The sequence below is a fragment of the Colossoma macropomum genome, unplaced genomic scaffold, assembly GCF_904425465.1.
Source record: "Colossoma macropomum unplaced genomic scaffold, Colossoma_macropomum, whole genome shotgun sequence".
NCBI lineage: Eukaryota > Metazoa > Chordata > Actinopteri > Characiformes > Serrasalmidae > Colossoma > Colossoma macropomum.
In genome coordinates, this window is record NW_023494795.1 from 26,820,269 (window position 1) to 26,847,554 (window position 27,286).

The window sequence follows — 27,286 nt, forward strand, 5'->3', positions numbered from 1 at the left end:
CATACCTTTTCAACAGAAAAAAGGACATCTCAGCTAATTTCCTTATTTTCCTTTCCTATTGTTCTGCTGTGTACCATTTATTTATGCACAATATTTAGCTGATGATAAAATACTAAATATATTCCCACATATGTAATTAAAAAAAAGAAACATTTTATAGGGTGTACTTAGTTTTTCACATGACTTTAAGTCTGCTCCCTGTAGAAGTTTTCACTTAGAAAATCATCAAAACATGTAATTTAAATGGGTATGTTCGAAGTTTTTCATACAACCGTATCTGCAGATTAAAAATGCATAAATGTCTGAAATGTTTAAAACGTTTATAATGTAAAGAAAATAATCTGCTCTGCGTCAGCTCTGCCTTCACGTGTAGGTCATATACCTGCAAAACTCACAACTACTGCACTAGTACACTTGATGACTAAATGAAGAGGACCAGTGCAGAGACTGATCTTTAATGCTTTTATTACAGGCTAGACAGGATGTATTTGGAGCCATGCTACTCTGAATAAAGGAGGGAGTAAGCTGAAGAAAAAGAAAGAATAAGGACAGAATGCACATAAGCAGATGTCCACCAGCACATAAGTAGATGTCAAATGCAGGCCAGTTTGCTGTGGATGCTGGACAGGCCGATGCTGAAGGCTTGAAGGGCGCACAAGGGATAACAGTAGTGCAGCGTGAACTCATTATCAGCCATGCGGGCAAACACCATCAGAATGTTGTCAGCTGAGGAGAAAAAAAGCGGAAAAAGATTCATCAAAATCCAAACAAACAGGAGAAAGACAATAAATCAGCTAAGTTGTTCTGACACAAAGAGAGAGAGGAACGACCCAATGAAAGGAGAAACATCCATCTGAAGACACACTACGAATGTACAAATGAGTAAAAGCTTGTGAGCTTACGTTTGTCGGCATGAATGAGCTGAAAGTTTCTCCTGGAGGCCCGTGGTGTCAGTCCGTAGAAGTTCAGCTCGTAGCCCATAGTGACATCATTCCACACTGCATCTTTATTACGCAGCTGGATGACATTCTCCAGTTTAGGCTTCTGCCACCTCTTTAATAAAGATCTCTGATCCTGTTAATGATGCACACATAGCTATATTAGAAACAGTATTAGCTGATCCGCTGCTACACTACCCTGTCCGTCAGTGGAAAAGAACCACCATAGGACCACTGCTGACCAGATGCCATAGGTAAAATGTCTGACATGGTCTTTCTCGTTTCTGCTATTTTTCTTTTTTCGTTTTTCCTGGTGTTTTTGATAGCCTGATTAATATTTTTGGCAGCGACAGTGACAGTGACCGGACTCAACTACTGAACCCTTACTCTGCTATTGCATTGCTATTGCCACTGTATCTAAAACTAGTAAAAGCAGTCTTTAATTACTATTAAATGAATGAAGCGTTTTAATTAAGAATCTTTCTGTAAGCCTAAGAATCACATGCGCATCACAAAATCACAAAAAAGAAAAGGGTACGGTCTTTGTCAGCCTGTCTCGTTAAAGCTTTTGGAATCATATGTAGCCTAAGCTACACTATATTGCCAAAAGTATTCGCTCGTCTGCCTTCACACGCATATGAACTTGAGTGACATCCCATTCTTAATCCACAGGGTTTAATATGATGTCGGCCCACCCTTTGCAGCTATAACATCTTCTGGGAAGGCTTTCAACAAGGTTTAGGAGTGTGATTTCACGACTGGACTTGTTGCACAGGTGGGATCCCATCACAGTACCACGCTGGAATTCACTGAGCTCCTCAGAGCGTCCCATTCTTTCACAAATGTTTGTAGAAGCAGTCTGCATGCCTAGGTGCTTGGTTTTATACCCCTGTGGCCATGGAAGTGATTGTAACACCTGAATTCAATGATTTGGATGGGTGAGTGAATGCTTTTGGCAATATAGTGTATATGAACCACACAGAGGCCAAAGTAACAAGGTGCAATGATAGAGAACATTAAAAAGAAACTTTGTACATCTTTATCAGCTCATCTAGCTTTCAAAACAACTGAGACCCCATGAGAACTGGAAGAGGAACTGTGTGAGATGGGATAATCTGTGGTCATCAACAGTGAATAGCATCAAACTCACCTTAATAGAGTGAACTGGAGAGCGCTCAGAGTTCACGTTCATGCCAGGGATGATGACAGACATCTTGCGTGGTCCTTCACCTCCCATTAGATCGGCCTCCTACAGAAAGAATATGCGATATATGTTCACTATTCCTTTACGCTTGTTCTTTCCCAATAACAATGTGTGTGCATATGTTTGTGTACTCACATAGCGGATTGTTGTGAGCTCCTGCTGTGGGTTTCTTCCCTTCAGCAGAGCTCTACTGTTCTTGCTGTTGGTCCTGCTTTTTCCACATAACGTGAATTTAGTCCCCAGCATGTTTGACCTACAAAAGACACAGAGAACCTAAGACTACATGATCAGACCTACTGATAAAGGAATACAGCTCTATGGAATGAAGACAGCCATACACAAAGGGAGCCCCTAGAGGGCGTCACTATTTTAGTAGAAGCTCGTACATACCTTAATTTCCCTACGACGTTCTCACCCTCATGATACCAGCCAGAGGGATCCACTGAGATCACATAGTTAGCTGTCATGGTGGTACTTGTGTTCCTAGCGGACAACAGGAATTTCTGAGAAAGAATGACAAAAAGACAGATTGAGAAAGAGAAAACAACAATATGGTATGGTGAAAAATCAACCCCCCCTCCTTTACGCTCCTTATGTAGCTAGCAACTAATGCAAGCTTACACTCTACCAATTAGCACGGTGCTAACTGCAGGGCTAAATCATACACTTTCAGACTGTTTCAAGTTGTTAATTAATCTCAAATAAACTTGCTTTTGTGGTTTCTGACACTAAATGACAAACGTGACTAAAGTACATGCTGTGTCTATCCCTGACACTCTGCCCCCTTCTGACCTTCTTGCCATCCTCTTCCTCCAGGTACATGTGAAATATGGGGTGGAGGTTGTTGTCTGTGGTCTTCATGTCCCGCTTGATGTGACACCGGACTGTAATACCCTGTGGAGCTGGCCGCAACGCAAAGACCGATAAGTCGTCCACAGTGATGCCAGACGTTTTCCTGCTGTCAGAGTTGGTCTCATCCACCTTATTCTCTGTGGTACAATCTTGCTCTGGGCTGGCTTCCTCAGGTCCAATGCTGCTCTCATCCCCTGAACCACCCACTGTGCTGGTGGGTGTAGTGGGGTCAGCTGGCTGGGTACTGGTCACTTTGAGCTCCTCTACAGGGCCTGGGCTCGAGCTCAGGGGTCTTACGGAGATGAGCCGTGGTCCTCCGTTTGTAGAAACAGGCCCGCTCAATGGTTCTGGTGTCTTCTGCTCCGGAGGCCCGTGCTGCTTTTCGTCTCCGTCAGTCACCATCAAAGGCCTGTTGCTCCTTTTTCGCTCAGAGCCCCTGCGCTCAGCTCCATGCTGTGACCTGAATATACTGCCCTCACCAAACATTCGCTTCATCCACTCTTTCTTCTGCTTCTTTTCTTTCTTCATATGCTCCTCTCTCGCTTTCTGTATTCTCTCTGTCTCCAGCTGTCTCTCCCTCCTCTCTTTCTCTCTTTCCTCTTCTCTCTGCTTCTCTGGCTCATTCTCCTTCGCCTCCTCTATCTCTCTCTTCTTCTCCTCTATCTCTGTCTCTATCTCTGTGTCTATCTCTCCTTCTATTTCTTCCTTTTTGTTTGATGTTTCTTTTGGGTTCTTTTCCTTTATCATTGTCTCTTCTTCTAGCTCCCTCTCTTCTTTTTCTGTCATCTTCTTTTTCTCCCTCTTCAATTCTTCTTCTTTCTCCACCAGCTCTCTTTCCGTCTGCTTCTGGAGCTCTTCAAACTCATTTTGTTTTTCTTTTTCTTGCTTTTCTTCCAGTTCTGTCAGTTTCTTTTCTTCTCTCTTGCTCTCCTCCTTTCTCCACTCTCTCTTTCTCTGTTTCTCATTTTCGTTCTTTAGATTTTCTTCAACCTGGGTTTCCTGCACTTTCATTTCTATCTGCCTTCTCGCCTCTGCTTCTCTCTCCTTCTCCAGCTTTTCAAATTCCCTTCGTTTTTCAGTCTCTCTCTTTGCCTTCTCTCTTTCTCTCTGTCGGATCTTCTCTTTCTCAGCCCTAATTTCTTTCTCTCTCTTTTCTTCCAGGTCCCGAAATCTATGCTGCCACTCTTCCTCCTGTTTCTGGATCATTTCTTTCCATTTCTCTTCCTCTCTTAGGGCTTTTTCTTCTTCCTCCATGATCTTTCTCTCCATCTCTCTCAGTCGCTCTTCTGCCTGCCTGTGTCGTTCCTTCTGCTCTCTCTCTAGCTCATTCTCTTTCTCTCTCTCCATCTCGCTCTCTTTCAGCTGCTCCCGTAGTTCCTTTTCCATCCGTCTCTGTCTCTTCTTCAGCTCTCTCTCCATCTTTTGTCTCTCACTCTCTTTCTTTCTCTCCATTTCTTCCAGCATGACTGTTTCTCTCTCTTTCACTGCCCTCCTCTCCTCCTCCACCTGTCTTTCCATCCTTTTGCATATATCTTCCAGTTCTTCTAGTTTTTCTTGCTCTCTTTTCATTACTTCTTCTCTCTTGGTTTGTCTTTCTCTCTCCTTTCTCTCTTTTCTTTCCCACTTACTGCTGTTCTTTGATTTCGGAGCATGCTCTCTCTCCTTCCAGTTCAGATGTTCTGTATTTTGCTGAAACAGGATCAAACTTTCTCCCTCAGCATCGAGGACCTTCTCCTCTATATGGCTTTCTTTCCCTGCCATCTTCTCCTTCACCTTCTCCAGATCTGTTCTTATCTCTTCATGTCTCTGTCTGCATCTCAGCAGCTCCATCTGATGCCATCTCGCCCTGTCTTCCAGACCAAACGCACCTACCTCAGGCTTTATTGGATGCTGCAGAGCGTCCTCACTTTTGCTAATAAGATCCTGTCCCAGCAGATTCTTCTAAAACACACAAGAACAGCACATGTGAAAAAGACCTTTTCATTAACAGAATTAAGTGAAAGAATTGTGGATCCAAAGTAGGAAAAGTAAGTGAGAAATCTTCTATACAGAGTTAGCTAAGCTAGGTTAGCTACATTCTCAGGATAGCCCCCTTTTACTGGTGCTACCAGCTGGCTAAGATGAAGAAGCTCTCGTACGTACAGTATTCCAGTGATTTTTTAAATATTCATGTTTCAAAAAGAAAACAGACAGTTTTTTTTTAATCTGAGTGATAGCTAATGCTAGATTAGCTGGCTACAGGTACAGTTTCATTCCTCTTAATAGTGAACATTAGCATGACTCTACTAAACTACAGCACACACAGCATCCTCATTTTAGCATTGTAGGAATTTTAATCAGTTCATCGACTAGCACAACTCCACCTGTCGCTGTTGTCACTCAGGAATGTACTGAACTGAGCTCTTATCTTGTGTTTGAGCACTGAGGTAAAATACAATGACATATAGATTTGACCAGCTAACCAGCTAATCTAACGATCAGGAGAAATTAGCACATGTAGCCTAGCAAAGCTACCTAGTTACCACTTAGCTAAATAAAAAACTTAATATAAATATAAATACAAACTGTCATAAATTCACACTCTATACAAAGCTTCTGCTTTCTTTCTAAAACATGAATATTACAAAAATCGCTGTAATATTTCTGGTGATTGCTGTCTTGTTCGGGAGTTTAGCTAGCATGTCTTACCTTTCTCTCCTCTCTCCCTTTCTTTCTCTTTCTCTCTTTCAGCTGCAGTTGTTTGTCCAGCTCTCTAAGCATCTCCAGCTCCTCTCTTTCTTTCCTGTCTTTCTTAATCACTCTCTCCCACTCCATCACAGTCCACATCTTCAACACAGCCATCTCTCTTTGCTCTTTCTGTCTCTCCTCTTCCAGTTTCCTCTTCCTCTCCTCCTTTTCCATCCTCTTTAGCTTCCTCCTCATCACCTCTATTCTTCTCTCCATCTCACTCCTCTCTCTCTGAAGCTGTCTGAGCTGCTCCTCCTCTCTCTGCCTCTCCAGAGTTCGACTGTTGAAGAAGGTCATTTTGGGGAGGCAGCTGCTCCAACACCCACAGTCTGTGGGACCAAGTAGGGGACACAGCTTCATCCTCTCTGGTGATTTTAGCTCTAGAACACAAAATAAAGTACTGGATTAATATGTTTAGTAACGAACTCATGTGGAAAATTGATTTTGGACCTATATTGAAAAAAAAAAACTAAAGAAAACGATGTAAAAACATCTGAAAGTTGAAGACTGTGGGTATATACAGATAAAGGCCAAAAATAGAGGAAAAGAAAGAGAGGGAGAAAGGGGGTGGAGAGAGAAAGAAAGTAAGAGAGAAAAAGAGACAGAAAGGTGGAAGGAAAAGAGAAATAAACAGGTGAAGAAAGAAAGAGAGAGAGGTGAAAAGAGAGAGATGGGAAGGAGAGAGATGGAGAGAAAGAGGGGAAGAGACACAGTGAGAAGACAGAGAGATAGAGGAAGTGAGAGATTAAAAAGGTGGAGAGAGAGGCCAAGAGAGACAGAGAGAAACTGAGAGAGAGACAGAGAGAAAGAGGGACAGAAGGAAAGGTAGAAAAAAGTGGGGGCGAGAGAGGTTTAAAAAGAGCGAAAGAGAGAAAGAATGTGAAAAGTAAGATGAGAAAGACTGTTTAGACTTTAGTAAAATAATGATTTATAAAGCGGACAGTTCCGGGCCTAAAATCTGCAGGAGCCAGTATTTAAATTCTGACGTACTACGCACTATGTAGGGGGCAGGGAGCCGTTTGAGATTCAGCCCACCGTGAGAAGAGGGGCTACGCTGGATTGGTGCTAAATAAGTCTCGTGGTGGTATTCTGGTGACCAAAAGTACTTATAAAGTGAACGTTTCTGCATTAAACAGTGCTGTGTTATCATAAGTTCATTATTACATGACAAAAGTTAAAACGTTCTTCTCCTCATTCAGCGGTCCATGGTTGCTTAGCAACAATACCGGACTCTAAAGGAACTAGCTACATTTGTGTGCCGAATACTTGTTTATGTCGATTATAATAACGTAAATTATTTTCAGAAAAATTGTGCATTTTATTATATTTTATGTTGGCCGCCGTTTTACAAAAGCAATAAGCTACGAGGGGGTGTGCGTTCCTACTTACTCCTGTGATAAAATCACAGTAACGCGCGGCCTCTGGTGGCTTATTGCTTTAATAAGGTCTAAAGGTAACATTTGACTTCTGTTCAGAAGATGTGAATATTGTATTTTGCTTTTACATACATTTAAGTTTTCTTCATTGGCGTCGCTTCATTATCCCAAAAACAAAGGGTACGGAGTCCTGACGCGCTGACCGTGTGTGACGCCATAGCACGCGCGAAACCCGGAGTTCGAATCAGGTCGGAGCGAATGACTCGTTCGGCTCGAGCGGGTCGAGTGATTCGGTTTGAGAGTCAGAGCGAACAGCAGCTGGTTCTTTTCTCCTGCTGAACAGTTACAGCGGAAAAAGGTCACAAAGTTCAGCCACTCACCTGTTTTGTGCTCTGTTATTCGGACACACCGCAGAATGACGCTCCGATAGAAACACCCGCTCTATTGTAACTGTCCGTCACCATGGAAACGTCTCTCTCTCTCTCTCTCTCTCTCTCTCTCTCGCTCTCTCTATGACGTCACGGGTTCGTTAATGGATCTGTAGTCTCAGAGTCAGAGGCCCCGCCCACATCGGTATACGTGCCGTCTAAAGCTTGCTTATTTATTTATTTATTTATTTATTTATTTGAATCACAATATTTACTATAGCTGTCAGTACAATACATATAAAAGTTTTGTAAGACTGTCTAATTACTGAATAATATAGCTTAGTATGTAATAAGCCTGGGATTTTAAGCAGTTAAATCTGGTAAGCTGGTTACCCTGCTGATATAGAAACCATTAAAAGATTCTGCTGGTTCCTGATGGTAGTCACTAATGGTATTTTGCGTTTTCCTGATAGGACTTCCAATGGTTCAACGCGTGTTCTGGGACTGATTTCAGATGCATTTGATGGTTTCCTAATGGGAACTTGGTAGTTCTACAATTACAGCTTGTTGTCCATCTTTTTTTTTCTGCATCATTTGTTACCCCCCTTAATCCTGTTCATCAGTGGTCAGGACCCCCCTCCCCAGAGCAGGTATTATTTGGATTATTCTCAGTATTGATATAGTAGATCACAGTTACTACAGTTTTTCTGATAAAATTGCCAGTGAATGTACTCACAAAGTAGGTTTATCTAATAAACTGGCACCTCCTTGTATGTCTCAAGGCCAGTTTACCAGCTGTACGCTCTCGGCAAGCCTAACAAATAGATCATATGATATTATTTGCTGTCAGAGTTCAAAATCACAGCTTGAGAATGTGTGTAATTCAGCAGGCCTAGCTCTGTTGAAAGTAGGTACTGCAAAAGGAAGGCTCTGGATGGGGCTATAGTCCAGTTGAAAGGCCGCAGCACCAGGTTTGAAGGAGATGATGGCCCCTCAGGTTAATCATTAATGCACAGAATCTACTGCCAGTCTTCTGTAAATAAGATAAATGCCCCCAAGGCTCTCACCCCTGTGACGTACTGTTTCAGACGCAGCACAGCTTTAATTAAGACTGGAAGGTGTTACCTGTTTCGACGGATTCATGTTTGGACATGGATCTTTGAGAATTTTTGTTTGAATCTTAGCGAAAAGAAGAAAGTGTGTATGTTATTTCGATTTCTCATCAGTATTTTTCATAAAGAACCTGAGATGTTCATCATTTTGGGACTGGATCTGTGCGTCAAACTGGACCCAAATTTTGGATGAGAGGGTATTATTTTTGAGGTGTATATTCGTCTGTAATTTAGTTCCAGCACATTCCTTTTAAGTACCCCTGTAATATGCCCATGAAAATGAACAGTGGAAGCCCTGTGGGGAACAACATGTTTCATCAGCTTCAGCCACCGCAACCAAAGAGGACTTACAGTAGTGCTAATGATCCCCACCCAACCAACACTGGTGACCAGCAAGATCTGACAAAAAACATGTTTTTCAAAGACACGTTTGAAGAGGAGGAGGAGGATTCAGGAATTAAATCAGGTGAGTGGAGTTTGGCTTTGATTTCTGTTTAGGACATTAGGTGTATAAACAGGACCACACAGTAGAAAAAATGTATTGTCTCCAAAATGGTAATTTTACAGGAGAAGGAAAAATGTTCTTAAATTTAAATGGAACAGTATTTCTGGGGCATTTCTATTGTTCTAGTCATCAGCTGTAACACACTGTAAAGAACAGTTAGCATTTTCAAATTCTGTAAAAAAAAAAAAAAAGAGAAACAAGGTTTTATTCGGACGGCAGCAATATATGAGATATTTCGCCATAGTTCTGTTTTCAAAAAATGATAAAAATGCATCAGTTAGGAGCATCTTTGTTTTTAAACATTAGTCCAATCCAATGATGCACGAAGACTGTCAGTGATTCATATACAAATGAGACAAATGAATGAGAGTTTAAAATTAATGTCGTTTTATCTGACAGAGGCTGAGGAAAGCAATGGAACCTTATCCTCTGAAGATGACTTGCACCACCTTGAATATTCGAAGAACTTTGCTCTCGAGCAAACTGTCGCAAAGAAAAGCATCAGTCAAATCATCAAAGACAAGAAGAAGCAGACTCAGTTAACACTACAGTGGTATTTATTTCATTATCAAATTTCATCAAGCTGTAACTGAGTAATATTACAGTGAGATTACCTGTAATATTTTTTAAATAGAATTCCACTTATTAAAAAATAAAAAATCCACATAATTCAGTCACTGAGATGTACAATATGAACTGAAAGGCTTCATGCTGAAAGAAAGAAAAGTACCGGCTCAGATTTCTTAGCAGTGGTGGTGATAGGAACCACAGGAAATATTTCAAATATTTCATTTTATTTTTTTTTTATTTTTTATTTTTACTACACACATCTTCTAAGTTTTTTATGTAATGTTGATGATGGTAAAATAGTGGTAAATCTGAACATTTTCTTTGGGGACTATTTTTCCTTACAATGCCCTGCGTGTACCTCTCTGCCATTAATGTATTTAAAAAAAATGTTTTAGGCCAAAATCTTTTGTAAAACCTTTATAAAAGAATGTCTCAGACATTATGCAATGTAATAATCATAACCATTTTATTTCACCTCAAAGCACCTTCTGTGAGGGAGCTTTCAGAGGTGTTGAACTCTTCAGGCGTCTGTTTCCTATCACTACCATGGTGAACAATTCTGACTCTGTTTCTCTAGAATAGAGCATTTCACATCATACCACTCTGAATGACTTTGTTCACATCTCAACCATTTAGTCATGCAGCATGTTTTTGAAAAATTGTTGGAATTATTTTATTTTTTCACATGTTTCAATTAGGCTTGAAGAAAACTATATAGTTTGTGAAGGAGTTTGCTTGCCTCGATGCATCCTCTATGCTCATTACCTGGATTTCTGTCGGAAGGAGAAGTTAGATCCTGCTTGTGCTGCCACTTTTGGCAAGGTAAGCAGTATTACTGTCTGTTTTTGAGATTTTTGTTTTAATATTATTGAACTGTTCTTTAGTTTCAGTAAACAGCTGTGATATATCAAATGCTTACTTTCTGTGTAACCGTAGACCATACGGCAAAAATTTCCTCTCCTCACAACCCGGAGGCTTGGCACCAGAGGCCATTCAAAGTAAGGCAAAGTCAGATTGCATAGAGCTGTACAGCAATTAATAATTAATTCACCAGTCGAACATCTTTTGTTAACATTTTAGTGCTCTTTACCAGTTTTTCATGTGTTCCAGGTATCACTATTACGGTATAGGTATTAAGGAGAGCAGCGCTTACTATCATTCAGTGTACTCAGGAAAAGGTCTAACAAGGTAAATTTAACACTCTAACCAACAATGAATTATCTGTTTATTATTTTTGTTTAAAGTATGATATCTGGACCTTATCTGGATTAGGCAGTTAAAAATGATGATGATGATGATGATGATCATGATGATGATATCTGGGAAAATGGTGAAAAAACTTAAGTAATGAATTAATAGGAAATTTGAATGTAATGAAAACATTTACAGAAAAGTTTAATTAAATTTTTCAAATTTAAAAAAAGTTTTTATTTTTATTTTTACAGATTCTCTGGGAGCAAACTCAAAAATGAGGTTAGCATTTTCATATGAACATTTCAATGCTAACATTTATCATTTTTATATTAACATTTGAACATTACCTTACGTGAAGTGAGACATGCTACAAGATTATGCTACATTGATATACACATTTTATAACTCCTACCAAAATAAAATGAAGGTATACATTGCACTGTATGTTTCAGTTTCTGTCTTTCATTTGTAATTCACAGGGAGGCTTCACACGGAAATATTCACTTAGTTCTAAAACAGGAACATTGCTCCCTGAATTCCCAAGTGCACAGCATTTAGTACTTGATGATTCCATTTCCAAGGAAAAGGTTTGTTCACTGTAATTCCAGTTAACAGGTGTGTTTTTCCTACTCTAAATATGTCCCACTTTCTTCACTGATGCTTTCTTTGTTTAGGTCGACACACTGATAATGATGTACAAAACTCATTGTCAGTGCATTCTTGACAACGCTATCAGTGTCAACTTTGAAGAGGTATTATTTTACCATCCAGAAACATAAATAACCTGAATATAATATGAAAAGAGCTTAAATGTCTAATAATAAATATTTTGCAGATCCAGAACTTCTTGCTTCATTTCTGGCAAGGTATGCCTGGCCATCTGTTGCCTCTGCTGGAGAATCCAGTAATCGTGGACATCTTTTGTGTGTGTGACTCTATACTTTACAAGGTAAGTGCAGTGTGCCTGTGTGTTGGGATATGATCATGAAACAATTTGGAGAAAGTGCTCATGAGAAACTATTTGTTTTTTCTCAGGTACTGACTGACGTTCTCATTCCTGCTACAATGCAGGATATGCCCGAAAGGTTTGTTTTATTCCAGTCTTACACAATGTGTCAAGAAAAAGAAAATCATCAGCCATTATGCTTATAAGGCTGTTACTGTCAATTACAGGAGTATTTGTGCAAATCTACTGAGTTTTGGACGAATAATGAAGTAATCTGTAGTCTTACCATGAATCATTCGGCCTAATAATATCATTGGAAAAGTTGGTTAGCCTGCCAGCTGAGCTGTTCCCCTAGACCCAGTTAAACAAAACCTATTACTTTATATACACCTTTACTTCATTTACTTCACATACATGCAGTTTGTAACAGCAAATAATAATTTTACTCAACATGTGACATTTGCTACTACAAATGTGTATGCTTTTGTGAGATCCTGCTGGTGTGGGTTTTCAATGATGCACACAAAAGAGATTTAAGTGCTTATAGTTCCCCCTTATGGAGACTCTTCAGAATGTTGTAATAACGAGCAGATACCCTGTCTTTCATTCAGATATGTAGCTAATCACTAAGGCAATTCATCAAGGATGTTGATTTTAGCCTTTTTTTATAATAAGTTGTTTTAAATCAAGTAATCATGACACCCTAAATGGCTTAGTATTCTGCTGGTTAGTTTAGCAAACAAGTATTCTATTCTGTAACTGTAATAATTCTAATAATTTCGGGACAATATGTCTAGCCTTTTGGCAGATATTCGAAATTTTGCAAAACACTGGGAGCACTGGATGGTGTCATCTTTGGAAAATCTCCCAGAAGTCCTCTCAGAAAAGAAGCTGCCCATAGCTCGTCGCTTCGTGTCCTCTTTAAAGCGCCAGACTTCCTTCTTACACCTTGCGCAGGTCAGCATTTCACAACTCCACCTACTGTTTTGCAAATTGAAGAGCTTCTGTGGAGCACAAGAGCATTTTCAATGGCCATGTTGTTTTTTTTTACTGTAGATTGCAAGGCCAGCACTTTTTGACCAAAACGTTGTGACGTCCATGGTGAACGACATTGATAAAGTAGATTTAAACAGCATCGGCTCCCAGGCACTCCTTTCCAACGCTAGCGACCATGACTTGGACTTCTACTCTGAATGTGAGTCATGGAGTTCCACCCTTTTATAAAGTTCTTGGAAATATGTTAGATAGTGCGTTGTCTCTCATTTTGCCTGAAAACATTCATTCTGTTTCTTTTTCTCATCTTGCAGATGATTCTTTTTCAGTGTTTCAGGAGTTGAAGGACCTCCTGAGGAAAAATGCCACCGTAGAGTCTTTTATTGAGTGGCTGGACTCTGTGGTGGAACAAAAAGTTATTAAGGTTGGTTGAAACTAAGTACAATCAGCACATCCACAGTAGCCGTGGCTGAGAATAAACACTCTTTTCTCTTTCTTCAGCCCAGTAAACAGAATGGTCGTTCGGTTAAGAAGCGGGCCCAGGATTTTTTACTCAAATGGAGCTTTTTCGGGGCCCGAGTGATGCACACCCTCACCTTAAACAATGCCACAAGCTTTGGTACGTCACCAAAGGGTTTCTTTTGTCATCCTCCTTTTGAGAACTGACCCCTCCCTCCTCTGGATCAACATTAAGGCTTCTTCTGAGAAATGCTCCAGTTGCAGTTTAAGGTTTTACTTTTCCCACAGCGTAAACCTTCACTCCAGTTTGGTTACAATTCCACAATGTGCTGTAAAATGTAGTGACCCGTCCAAAATAAACAGCTCTTTATCTCTTGGACACGTGTGCACTGATTAGGAAGAGCCTGTTCTAGTCATTTTAGCTTTTGATGGCCCTGTGGACACACAAAGCCAAACAGCTTCACTTGGAGAGGCCATCACATGACCTTACTGTTCAGCCACCAGGCAGAGATGGAGCTATTAGAGAGTGAATTTAAAAAGCCCAAAAAGCCCAGCAGAACAGTTTTTAACCTCTGACCCTTTCAAATCAGATCAATAAAAAGTGCTCCCTTTCACCTCTGCTTTCAGCAGCTTTTAAATGCCACCAGTAGTGACTCTTTCACATCTAGCCTTGTGCATTTAGAGCAGTTTTCTTCTTTTTTGCTTGCAAAGATTTTAAGAGTTCCTGGTCTTGCATGAGCAAGAAGTGAATGCTATTTTTAAAAAGAAACATCAGGGATGTAAGCAGAGGGCAGGTTGGGTCAGTTTTGCTGAGAAGGGAAAGCTTCTTTCACACTCCTAATCAGTGCAGTTTGTCCCATTTTAATCAGTATCTTTTCTCAAGTCCAACAAGGAAAAAGGCTTCTCTGTGTTGACTTTGTTAGCATTTTTTATAGCGCTTCCGTAAAAGGATCCCAAGGTACAACTTATCAAAATGTCTCCTTCAGGCTCCTTCCACCTCATTAGGATGCTATTGGATGAATATATCTTGCTGGCCATTGAAACACAGTTCAATAACGACAAAGAGCAAGACCTCCAGAACCTCCTGGACAAATACATGAGAAATGCAGGTACTATGATTATTTAATGTCCATAAATGCCTCTAACCAGTTATTTAAGCTGAGTTAATCATCATATTTTAATAATTCCAGATGCCAGTAAGGCGACATTCACTGCTTCCCCGAGTTCATGCTTCCTGGCCAATCGTAGTAAAACAGGGATGGCGTCCAGCGATTCCTCTGTTAAGAATGAGACCCACCCAGAGTATGCGTATCTATCTATGCCAGGCAGTCAGCATGGGCTAGGAGCCAATATGGTGGTGTACCAAGGAACGGAGCCAGACGGCTTTACTCTATCTGGTATAAGTAATGCTATAAAGGTCAAATCATATCTCGTCATTACGTGCTGTATGTTCACTGATGATCAATACATTGCAAACAGATTCTGTGCAAATTATGCAACATATCAAACACTGGTGCACTTAAATTTAATCTTAAATGACATAACAGTGCTTTTGTGTTCTAATTTTCAAAACGAATTATATCAAATGTAAATATACATTCTAAACCCACAGTGTTTAAGTCTAATGTAAGTTTAGTAGATTCTGTCAATTTGTTGTTTTTTTTTTCCTAAGGGTACTGTGCAAAAGTCAGAGACCACCCATCATTTATTTAATTTCCAGTCCACATGGTCATTAAGCATAAGTTATTCATTTTTCAGTGTCAGGAAAAAAGGCATAAAACATACATTTGACAATTTCAATCTAATAATTTAACAAATAAATATAATTGTTTACTGAAAATGCATATTGCCTTTATTACAGCTTTCATTCTTTTCAGGATTCCACATGCTTTCAGTTTTTCAGGAAAACTTACAGGGATATTTTTCCACACCTCCAAAGTGGTTTTAGAAGTTGTAATCTTAAAAAACAGTTAATGATATTAAGATCTGAACTCTGCATTGGTCGTTGTTCAGAGAAGCAGCTTCTTAGATTTTCCTTGGGGTCCCATTTTCCCTGTGTCTTTTAATCATTTGTTAAGCTTCAGTTTTGGAAAGGCCTTTTTTCTACTTATTTTCCTTTAACTTTTTCACCTTCCTTATGCAAGTGGATTTTCTTATATCTATTCAGCTGAAAATGAACTTAACTTGCTTAATGGCTGTTCTGCCTCTGTGTGCTCTCTGACTTTTGCACAGTACTATATGTACATTTGCACAGTCCTTTTTTACTTCTGTGACCATGCACATTCCTTTCATATTAATGCACTTTCTATCTCTCTATCTATTCAACATGCCATGTCATTAACCAAGGACAACTAGACTATACCCAAAACAGTGGCCCACTGATCACTCCTCCGATGTCTCCAGCCATGGCCAACCGAGGCAGTGTGATAAACCAAGGCCCGATGGCTGTGAGGTCGCAGGGCGGCTGCCCCATCCAGTCTCATGTGCCGTGCCAGACATTCCCTGACACCATGTGCCAAAACCTGTCTAACTCCACCTCCAGCTACTACCCCAGCTCTTCCACTTACCAGCCTGCCAGCCTTTCTTCAACCTATCAAGCTCACAGCGAGGGCGGACGATACGCATCCTTCAGTGGGCAGCAGCTGGCCAAGGACTGCTTTAGCAGCAGTTGCGGTGCCGTACCCTACAGCTCCAGAATATCATCAGCTAGCTACTCAGCCGCTACTGACCCCAGTGTGGAGGCACAAGGAGTTCAGCTACTGGACACGACGGGTTACAGCTTTGTTGGAGGAGGATGTTCAGGCCCAGTGTACACCAGCACAGCACATAGCGGTGAGAATGAAAAATTAGTGGTGAGAAATTTCCATAAATGTTCACAAAGTCCAAGTGATTAGTACAATGCTAGTGGATGGTAATTTCTAGTTGAAATGTATTGATTTGTTTTATTCAGTTATTATGTCGTGGGTTCATGTGGAAGAAAATGAAGTTGTCCAAATCAAAGCATTGGTTCTGGTCAATGTAATGTCTAAGGGTGGGCAATATGGCAAGAAATTGTAGCAACTCATTAGCTGAAGACATTTGCACAATACACAACATGTATCATAATATTCTTTTTTCCTAGCAAGTTGGACAAAATGCACCAAAACAGTAGTTCAAATTTTTAAAAAAGCTATGAAAAATATTCTCTTCCTTTTAGACAAAAAGGTGTTGCATTTTTATTTATTTATTTATTTTTTGGAAAGTCATTCTGTTTTATTTCTCTCCGACTGACAGGCTACTATGGAAACAGCGGCTATGTGGACAGTCAGAGGATGGGCTCCCTGATTGACCAGCATGTGTCTGTGATCAGTAGTGTGAGCTCTATTCGCTCCCTCCCTGTGTACACTGACGTCCACGATCCTCTCAACATTCTGAATGACGCGGGCAGGAAGGCAGCAGGTCCTTACTACCCTGAACAGCCTTCTTTAATTACACGCACAGCTGGTGAGGACAAACATTTACAATGCTGATTTAATATTGCTGTTTCAAGTAAAAGTCACAAAAAATGTTTAGTTAATTTCTTGAAAAATTATTGTGTGCAGTACTGGGCAAAAGTGAGAGGTCACCTTTCATTTAATTAATGTCCAGTCAAAACAGCCAAGTCTGAGGAGATTAGATGTAAAATAATCCACTAGCATAAGGAAGGGGAAAATCAAAGGTAGATGAGAGGAAAACAGAGAAGTTTCCAAATCTAGACTTCAAAAATTTATTAAACATACAGAGAAAATGGGACTCCTAACAACCGCCTGCCAGACCTGGTAGACACCAAAACTGCCCCCATCAGATTAACAGCACCTAAGGCTTTCATCTTTGAGAGACACAAGAAAATCAAGCTCCACTTTTACCACAGATGTTTCTGTCCATGCTTCCACTGTGAGAAGACAACTTAACACAATGAGTCTGAAAGGATGTGTAGCTGTCAAGAAGCCCTTACTGAGAAAAGAAAAATAGTTTTTAAAAAGATGAAAAATCAAACAAAGAAGCTGCTGGTGGTCTCGGAACAGTGGACTGACCATCCCAAAGTCCAGACCTCAACCACATCACTGAATGTGTTTGGGATTATTTGGATCATGAGAAGCAGAAAACACAACCAACTCTTAAGACTGAACTTTGGAGATGTGGAAAAACATCCCTGCAGATTTCTTTAAAAAACTGAAAGTGAGCCTTCTGAAAAGAATGGAAGCTGTAATAAAGGCAAAGTATAGACACAAAAAATACTGACAAAATTTGATATTATATTTAGCTGTTGATGCTTCTGTGTAATTTTCTGTATCTGTTTTCTGCTTTTTCCCTAACACTTCCTGAACTTAATATGCTTATTTGCTGTTTTGAAGGGTTGTCTTTGACCTGTTTGCCTATATTTCTTGTTCTAATGGAATTGAAAATGAACACCAGTAGCTATTCTTGAAAAAGACTGTTTTTTCTGTTTTATGTTGTTAGCTTTTTTTGTATTTAGGTTTGATTTAGTTTATTTGAATTAGATTTACAGAGCCAATGCACATTAGTAAACATTTCTGTAAATGTGCCAGTTTAGCCAATCTGGCTAATTTTCAACTGTGGTGATGTTTAAATTACAGTCTGGTTTATTTTCTGAACAATTTTTTTCAGTGCTTACCTGCTTAGCATTTCTTGAGCTGACTGCATAGACCAATGTGGCTGTTTTTGAACTAAACTGTTCCTTCTGTTGTTGTTTCCTTTTTGTGTATTGCAGCGTCTTCAGTAGCCCCTCCCATCCCCTGCTCTATCTCTCCATGCATGTACGGCTCTGCTACTCAGTATCATAATTCCCAAGAAGCCCTGCTGCCTCACCAGAGCAGTGTGGAGGTACGGGCATGGTGTCCTCCCTGCCACCCATCAACACTGTCTTCATGGGGTCAACTGGAGGACCACCCTGACTGTTGCTCAGATAACCCTGGATTATTGATCCTTCATTCTGGCTTGTCTGACTAATGCAGAAGCAAGTCTTTGGTATAAATAGTTATTTAGAGTTCTTTTAGAATATCATAAAAATATTACTGGAAATATCAGACACTGAAAAAAGTGATTGATTGAATTTACTTGATTCAAGCATATGTCATTTCCACTATAATAAAAAATATTACACCAGCATAGTTATTGCCAAACTGAAAGACAAACATTTTGTTGATGTAACGAATTTTATTTGTGTGGAAATGATGTACACATTTGAATCAAGTAAAGCATATCACATCACTTTATAAGTGCAGCTTTCTGATTGGCCATCAATGGTGGAGATTAATCAGTCCACAGTAAAATCACTGGAACACCGAAGTCAGCACATCTTGCCTTAAATTTATTTTATGTGCATGATTTATGATGCTGGTGGTTGTTTATAAAGTGCATCATCATCTCAATGGCAATGTAAATATTTAAAGAAACAAGCTTCAGCATCCTTAGCATTTATCATATATACCCACTGGTCCCTTTATTGGAAACTCCTTCTCTGTAGCTCCACTTTGCTTGTGTATAATTACAGACCGCTGCACATGTGTTTATCCACAGTTTGTGTACGTCATCCTCTGACCACAGAGTCACTCTTTGCTGGATATTTTTGGGTGGTGGACCACTCTCAACCTTGCAGTGACATTGATTTGATCACTCACCACCATGTCAGTGCCACAAACAATATATGGTCAACAGCAGTCCTGTGGTCTGAAACTGACCAGTGATGAAAGTGGTGTTGAGGGTGGCTTATAAATTGTGCAGCAACAGATGGGCTACAGTCTGTAACCATGAACCTGTATAGTGAACCTACAAGGAAGGAACTCATAAAATGGCCAGTGAGTGGAAATTCTCTGTCCTGTGCAAAAGGCCAGAGACCACCTTTCATTCATTTAATTTCAAGTCAAAACAGCTAATAAGTACAAGTTGTTAATTTTTCAGGAGATATTTCTGAGGAGATTAGATATAAGAAAATCCACTTGCATAAGAAGAGGAAAGTCAATGGAAAATAATTGAAAAAGACTTTCCAAAACTCAAAAACGTCAGAAAATGATTTAAAAATACAGAGAAAATGAGACTCCTAACAACTGTGCAAGACCTGGTAGAACTGTCCCCATCACTTAAAAATTCGGTAAAAATCCACAGCTGCTAAGGAGCTGTTACTGAACAAAGGAAATTCGCTCTAAAACACCAAAACTGGACACTTGAGATGTGGATTAAGCTTGGGCTGATGAGTTTAAATGTGTAATAGGGATCACATGGATTGTAAGAAGCAAACATACAACCAACTTCCAAGACAAAACTTTGGAGGTATAAAAAAAACCACAAAGCAAGTCTCCTAAATAACATGGAAGCTGTAATAAAGGCAATAAATGTGATATTATATTTAGTGTAGTTTTCTGTTAAAAGTTTGTTTTCTGTTTTTCCCAAACTTGTATTTAATGGCAGTGTTGACTAGAAATTACATAAATGAAGGGACTCTGAGTTTTGCACAATAGTGTGTGTGGTTGGCGCTTCTAATAAAGTGAACATTGGGTATATATTTGTCATATTTATGCAACTGCTCTGTGGTCTTCTTTGTTTCTAGAGGGCAAATCATGTCACCCAGCAATGTGTAGATATAAAGATTAGCTCCAGTAATGGTTAAGGCTAAATGATTTTCAAATGAAATATGTGTGCTACCCCTACGTAGCTGTAAGACGATATGAGAGAATGAGAAGAACCTCACTGTATGACGTGAAATAGTGTGCTAGCATATAAACAATTTGGATGCAGAGTTCAGGAGCTGTTACAGGCTGTTTGGCATGTTTATCCTTATCTTTACACTTAGCACCCGTGTGCCAACGCTGTGAGAATACATGAGGCTTTAATAGGTAAACTAGACTCTCTGTGGTCCAGTTAGAGATTACAGGCAGGAAACCCACCTGAAGAAGCTGTGGATCAAAGTCAGGTGTTATCTGCCCTGGGAGAGATTAGTTGATTTCTCCATTGTACAATGGGTTAAGATACGCCCTGATAAAGGTGTTGACCCAAACCAGAACCAATAGAGGCGTTTAAGGCCACAAGCTGTTTATACATTGTGACCCTCAGAGGGGAAAAGGGTGCTTTATCCATCCCTGTGTTCTCCAAATTGAGCTTTGTTAGTCTTTCAGCAGATGGAAGCTAATAAAACCATAATCAGTAACATTAGATTGGGCGCTGCATTTGTGTACAGAAATGATATCATCTCAAAGCTGCATGCTGTATTTGAATATACGGCGCTGATACATGCTCGCTATGGGTTCGACGATGATTTCAGCATTTGTCCATACTGTGTATAAAGAACAGGGAATTAATGATAAAACAGACTGCATTGTGCTGTCTTTTATCTGCTCAAAGGGAAAATCCATTTCAGCCCTTGGACTGGAACAGATGGCTTGAAATGTAATGATTACAAAATCCCGACGTTAAAATAGTTTAATTACAAAGTCAATAATGCCCCCAACAATTGCCAGGCCTGTAGTGTAAAAACAACAGAAGGCGGAACGCAAACTTTGGGGCAATGTTTAACCAGAACTTTGCATTAGGCAGGGAGCCTCCATATGTACCACAGCCAGACCAAAGATCAACAGATCCGGTGCAATTACGCAGCACCTTCTAACCATCACCCTGACGGAGAGGGCTTTAGTGCTGCACTGAGGCCCTGCGCTCAGTCACTGTCACATTTACTCACCTCCAGCTCGAGCGTTTGCCTGGAAAACATGAGTCATTCTCTTATTTAGATCCACAACCTTATAAATGGTTCAATTTCAACATAGTGTGCTGACAGTATTAGTATCAGTGAGTTCTGTCATTGCTCATTTTTATGCATTGTGAGACACAGTGTACAAAAACAAATCTGCGCTCATTAAAGGGGAAGCTAACTTTACAGGCAGCATCAATCAATCTTAATTCCATGCTTTCCTTTTAAATGAGAACTCCGCTGATTGTTCTCGTTTGTTCTGCATGGCTGAATCATTAAGTTGTTTAGTGTGGTTTGTTGTGAAATATTCCATTCTAGAAAGTCATAATTATTCACAGTGGTGGTGATTGGAACTGGATGTCTGAAGATTTAAAGGGGAATTCCACCTATTTTTCAAAATATCTGCAACATTCTATCACTGAGACCTAAACAGAGTCATTCAAAGTGGTTTGGTGTGAATCACTCTATTAAAGAGAAACTTACAGAATCAGAATTGTTCACAATGGTGGTGATAAGAACCAGACGTTTGAAGAGTTTTATGTCTCTGAAAGCTCCCTTAAAGAAAGCTCTTACATTAAATGGCTATAAATTGCTCTCCTGATGCCTGAGACGTTTTATAATAGTTTTGAGATTAGGTTTTTTTAGGAAAAATCCATTCTTGCAGCAGGCACGTGCACAGATAGACTTCAGGTGGGATTAAGCCTCTGCCTCTTTGTCCTCAGACTGTACAGGTGCCCTCTTGGTTGGTATGTATAATAACTGTTTTTCAATTGTCTCCACCATTCTTCAAGATGAGTTTCAGTGAGATCAGGCTCTGTCTCGCCCTGGGAATGGAGCTTGTGGGACAGCTTGGGGTCTATGAGATTCATTGCTCTTGGGTGTGGTACCACTGCCTGCAGTTCTCCTCGGTAGCTCCGACCTGTCACACATCACCACATCGCTAGAAATCCCATCAATAAAATCCTGATAATCTCTTTAATTTAGCGTCATATTCCACAATTTAGTTATTTTGAAAAACAACCAAACATAATGTCTGCAATAAAAGGTGTTTGTACAACAAAAGCTTTGTACAACAAGTATTAATTATTGTAAAAACAGGACATTAACATTTATATGAAACTCTATAGGGCTTATAAAGAGCCCATATTTGAAATAAAAGAGTTTGATATAGTAGGCAAACACTGCTAAAAGTTTCAAAACATACCATTCACTCCTCAGTCCATATATGGAAGCTAAGCTGTGAAAACAGCCCATTTTGAATTCACTGTTTTTGTGATGTCATGTAAACCATCACATTTACATATATCCACCTAATCAGCTTACAGCAGTTTAAACCTGTTCATTCACACTGAAGCTATATAGAATGTTTCAACCCGGACTGCAGGACAGCCAATCAGAACAGAGGTCATTTACATTTATCAGTCTTAAAGACACAGTAACAAATCAGTCTGTATAATTTTAAGTGATAAAAAGAGGTTGAAAAATGATCATGTAAAAATGAGTTATGACTGTATTTGGTACATAGAACAACGCAAGTGTTATAAGAGCGCCTCAGAGAAAAATAAAATACAAGAATAATGTAAGATATGGGCTTTTTAAATAGGGTTGCATACTACCTAGTGATTAAATACTGCTGCTGAGTTACTGAGTTACGTCACAGCTTTCCCTGCTAGCAAGTGAGATTAAAATCCCTGCATAGATTGCAAAGGTAGTTTTTTTGCTGCCTTTGGAAAAACCCTTAACATTGTGTTTAGTTTTCTCTGAAACATGATTATATTTCATATTCATGTTGCCCTTTGTTCCCCTTGAGCCCCTGCCCCCCCTTGAATGTTGTGCACAAGCCTGCATGGCGGAAAGGTACGTGCAGGGCATTCTAAGGCAAAACAGTCCCTTTCATGTCTTTTTTTTACTACTTTTTTTTTGTCGGAAGACGTGTAGGTTCACTGGTGGTTTTTGGTAAATAAAATGGCTATATTTGTGTTCTAGATATTGTGATCCCTGGTTCACCACCACTGCAAAGAAATCAGTAACACTTTACTGTAGGCTACTGTTCATAAGGCTACATGACATCTACGTAAGCTTGTCACAACAAACGGACATAAGTGTTTATAAATGCTTTTAGGCATCATTTGCTATAAAGGTTACATTTGCCAGTTTTGATCAAAGTTAAAGTAGATAGAATATCCTTTATGAAAGATGACGCCTATTGGGATAAGCATTTATAAATATTTATGCAGGGTTATGTGAGTTGTAATGACAAGCTTATGTAGGTGTCATGTAGCTTTTTGAACAGTACCCTACAGTAAGGTGTTTCCAGGTAATCTGAGTCAGGAAGTCCCTTTTAATTTGGACTATAGTGTTTATATCTGATCAACAGCTGGTAAATGTCCTTAAAGATGAAACGTTTCTCTACCACTGCTGTAGCTAATTTCACACAGACAAACATTACTGTAAACTGCGACCAGAAGCAGTTTTTGCAAAAAAGAAAAACGCCATTCTTAATTCAGCCCTTCCTGTAATGTTATTGCTGTGTGCAGTTTCCCCTCCTGTCAGCAACGTCAGAGGCGGTTTTATCTTCTCTCAGTGCGCTCTCCGACTCAGAGACAGAACAATCATCAATAAAAGGGTACACACAACTGCATAGATTTGTTTCTGAATGGGAAGCATTAGCAAATGTATCACTGCATCAACAGGAGAAGTGTTTCCCGTCCACTCGAGATGGCCGAGTTGAGAGGTAAAGGAGTTCATCATCTGTAGCAACACTTGTATGTGAGAACTTTGTCGGCGTATAAAAAGCAGGCTATCAGCAGCACCTTGGCTAATGGGTGGTCAGTGAGTGGCAGCTACCGGTGATTAATTATTTCCCTATCACATGCAGTCAGCGCTATAGTTATTGGCACCTTTGGTGAAGATAGGTAAAAATGTTCATGACAAATATTTTTGCTAATATCAGTGTCAGACACAGTGTCAGTATTACATTTTTTGTCAGATCAACCATTAGGTAGAAGTTATTAGTTTTTTTAGGAGATATTCCTGATGAGATTAGATACAAGATAACCCACTTGCATAAGTAAGGGGAAAATCAAAAGAAAATACGTGAAAAAGCAAGAGTTTCTAAATGTGGAGTTCAAAAATGATTAAGCGATTGAGAGAAAACAGGACTCCTGACAACCATGCAAGACCTGGTAGACCATGAAAACTGTCCCCATCTGAGAAAGAGCACTTAAAGCAACACTGTGTTAAATGTTTTTTTTTAATTTTGTGATTTTTTTTTGGTTAAATTCTTTTTTTGTTGTTGTTGTTAATGAAAGAAGTAGCACTGCTGAGTCAGGAAAAAAACACATTAAAATATGGGTGTGTGTGTGCTGCTGTGTAAACCCTGAAATAATCATTTAAAAGTCAGAGGTGTCGGGTCAGATTTCAGTGGAGTTTGTCAGACCACACCATACATCTCACATCATATGTTTCAAAGGCAAAATCAACATTATACTGATGACGATTTGATGACAATAGTACATAGTTCACTCACATCCTCAGAAGAAGAATCACCAAGATTTAACCTTGAGTTCTTTTCTAATACCATGTTGCAAAATGTTCTTCTGCACATTGTGTGCAATTACACATTTCCACCAGAGAGGTCTCCAAATCCCCAAACTTACATAGTGCAGCTTTAAAGCTTTCAATAGTGAGAGCTCCACTCTTGCTTCAGATCTGAAAAAATACTTTTTTTTCCTGACACTAAGAAATTATAAACTTGTACATAATAGCCATTTTGACTGGAAATTAAATAAAAGCTACACATCCCTTCAGTGTTGAGTTGTCTTCTCCCAGTGGACGGACAGACAGAAACTCCTGAGGATTTTTCTAGATCTGAAGTAAGTGTGGAGCTTGATTTTCTCCTCTCTCTCAAAGATGAAAGCTTTAAGTGCTGTTTATCTGATGGGGGCAATTGTGGTGGTCTACCAGGTCTTGCACAGTTGTTAAGAGAGATTTTCTCTGTATCTTTTAATTAACTCTTATTTTATCACTTATTTTCTATTGACTCTCTCCTTCCTTACACAAGTGAATTATCTTTATTTAATCTCCTCAGAAACATCTGAAAAATGAGTAACATTTTACGTAATGGCTGTTTTGACTAAAAATTAAATGAATTAAAGGTGGTATTGCACATAGATATACTGTAAAATATAAAATACCCCCAAAAGTATATATTTCTAGACCTGCATCAAGGGGATTTAGTAGACATGAAACTATATTACCAATGTAATTCAGTCTAAAAATTAGGCTCAGTGTGGAAGAGCTCTGAACATGAGCTTAGTGCTCACACTACATTATTTCAGCTCATTCCACATGAGGGCAGTGTTGTGACAGAAATTGACCAGACCTTGGTGCTTAGATCTTTACACCTTATCTTCTTTCAGACAAAATTCTGCCAGGCTGCAGACCTGATTAATGTACAGCATCAGGCAGAAATGTTGCAGTTTGAGTGATTTTGTTTGTGACTTAAAAAGTCAGTAAAGAAATGAACATAGTACAAAATATATTTCTCACTGTATTGAGGGATTTTACATTCTGATTCTGTGTCTGGACATAAATTACAGAGTTAAATTATGCAGTTAAACAGTGATGTAAATGATTTAAATACCACAGTATGACTCCACAAACCCCATCTCGTCTCCAGGATTTTCATTTTATTGTTCTGTTTTAAGACATTAGGTTATGAAAAGGTAAAAATATGTATTTTTTAACTGGAAAAAGTTATTTAAGGTGCACAATTGGACCTTAAAACCACTGTTGTACCTTTGAGGGCACATTTACATTGTTTCTACCTTAATGAACAATAAATATACCTGTACAGAACTTTATTTCTAACAGTGAAGGGTTAAACTTGGGATTTCACCTCTGTGTCTGAGACTGACATTTAAACCCTCTTCCTTTTGTCCTGACATTCTCTGTTTGATGTATTAGCCAAAAGAATCCAGCCAACAGTTCTTTATTGTTCCAAAACCACCAATCAGCATTCAACGTTGGAAGAATGTGGGAAAACGAGCCGACATTGCGTGTTAAATATTGTGTTTGTTCGCTAAATGACAATGTACTATAACATCTGTGAAGAGCAAGGAACCAGTGACAAGTAACATTTAATTATCTGTAAGAAATACCTGCTTATAGGAGGAGAATTCTGTACTTAACATCAGCTGTTAGAAAGAACCATTAGTGTGATGAATGCTGATGAATGAAAATGAGCTTTATTTGTCCTTTGAACCTTTAGAGCTCCCTGTACAGTGCAGAGGCCAAAGGTTGTCTATCAGTTTATAGGTTTTGACTAACGTGAAGCCCAAGAATTCCACAACTGCGTGCGCCTTAACCCGAAGCGAGCAGCAGCCTAGTGTAACTGTATTTGGAGAGCAGCAACAGACTTTGTAGGTATTTCTCTCATTGGTGGTAAATATCTGGGGGAATCTCTTTGCGTTCTCTGCCAGAAGACAGTCTGAGCCACTGCAGCGGCCTTGCCGCTCCCACAACAAGTGCACTAACATACAGGCCTTTAAGGAGCTGCAGGAAGTGACTGTAGGCTAAAGAAGTTTGGTTTTATCCAAATGAGAGATTATGATTAATTACAACATCGTGTATATACCTCTCCACCATGAACGGATGAAAAAAATACAGTCACTGTAAGAGAAAATGCAAGTATCTCCATTTCTTTTTTTGATTTTTATTTTATCACACAACAGCTGCCCTTTACATTGTGTGACAATTTCATGACAAATGCAGCAATAGAAATGCTCCAAAATAGCTTGAAATAAAATCTTTTTATTTGATTTTACATTAACACTGAAGTTGCCATTTTGGAAATATTTGTTCATCATTATATTTTAAGCCAAAACTATCAAAAACAATGTGTCAGGCATCAGGCAGCATATTTATAATTATTTCTCATAATAACTTTTTGTGATGCACCTTTTAGTGGCATTATACACTTCAGACGTCTGGTTCCTATCAAAACCATTGTGAACAGTTCTGACTAAGTTTCTCTAGAACAAAGGATTTCACCCCAAACCAACCAAGTTTGAATGACTTTATTTACATCTTAACCATTTAATTATGCAGGCATTTTGAAAAACGGGTGGGATTCCCCTTTAAGCAAGCACTAGAGCTCTTCTCAGCTGATGCATACAATAAAAAGGGGCTTGTGTGTCTGTTTAGGTAAAAGTTTAAATGACCATTTTAGCTCCACATACAATGGTTGTTCTAGGTGATTAGTCCACTTTAACACATCCCTGACAGCAAAACAAATGAATTCCATCCTGAATAGAGCCAA

At 39.3% G+C, this 27,286-nt stretch overlaps 2 protein-coding genes across 2 annotated transcripts; one reads left to right on the forward strand and one right to left on the reverse strand.

Moving 5' to 3' along the window:
* Nucleotides 1–592: 592 nt before the first annotated feature.
* Nucleotides 593–5,835, reverse strand: LOC118816114 (tubby-related protein 3-like). Its single transcript, XM_036582624.1, has 8 exons — nucleotides 5,683–5,835; nucleotides 4,619–4,935; nucleotides 2,935–3,463; nucleotides 2,533–2,645; nucleotides 2,278–2,395; nucleotides 2,089–2,187; nucleotides 903–1,074; nucleotides 593–726 (listed from the first exon to the last, which is right to left on the reverse strand). The coding sequence occupies exons 1-8, from the start codon at nucleotides 5,833–5,835 to the stop codon at nucleotides 593–595; spliced, it is 1,635 nt and encodes a 544-aa protein (XP_036438517.1).
* Nucleotides 5,836–8,551: 2,716 nt separating this feature from the next.
* Nucleotides 8,552–18,281, forward strand: rfx6 (regulatory factor X, 6). Its single transcript, XM_036582698.1, is given in 20 exon segments — nucleotides 8,552–9,043; nucleotides 9,482–9,635; nucleotides 10,351–10,474; nucleotides 10,589–10,650; nucleotides 10,763–10,840; nucleotides 11,098–11,125; nucleotides 11,326–11,433; nucleotides 11,521–11,598; nucleotides 11,682–11,795; nucleotides 11,882–11,931; nucleotides 12,590–12,749; nucleotides 12,849–12,987; nucleotides 13,100–13,209; nucleotides 13,287–13,404; nucleotides 14,231–14,353; nucleotides 14,435–14,641; nucleotides 15,591–16,076; nucleotides 16,518–16,727; nucleotides 17,995–18,101; nucleotides 18,104–18,281. Coding segments are annotated over 20 exon segments (2,730 nt in total). The 5' UTR covers nucleotides 8,552–8,844; the 3' UTR covers nucleotides 18,179–18,281.
* The last annotated feature ends 9,005 nt before the right edge of the window (nucleotides 18,282–27,286 follow it).

Excerpts from the sequence above, each read along its gene's own strand:
- LOC118816114 (XM_036582624.1), bottom strand. The coding sequence starts at position 5,835 with ATGGCTGTGTTGAAGATGTGGACTGTGATGGAGTGGGAGAGAGTGATT. Across the intron at positions 1,075-2,088 it reads CTCCAGTTCACTCTATTAAG|GATCAGAGATCTTTATTAAA; the intron begins GTGAGTTTGATG and ends CATCATTAACAG. Across the intron at positions 727-902 it reads GCTCATTCATGCCGACAAAC|CTGACAACATTCTGATGGTG; the intron begins GTAAGCTCACAA and ends TTTTCTCCTCAG.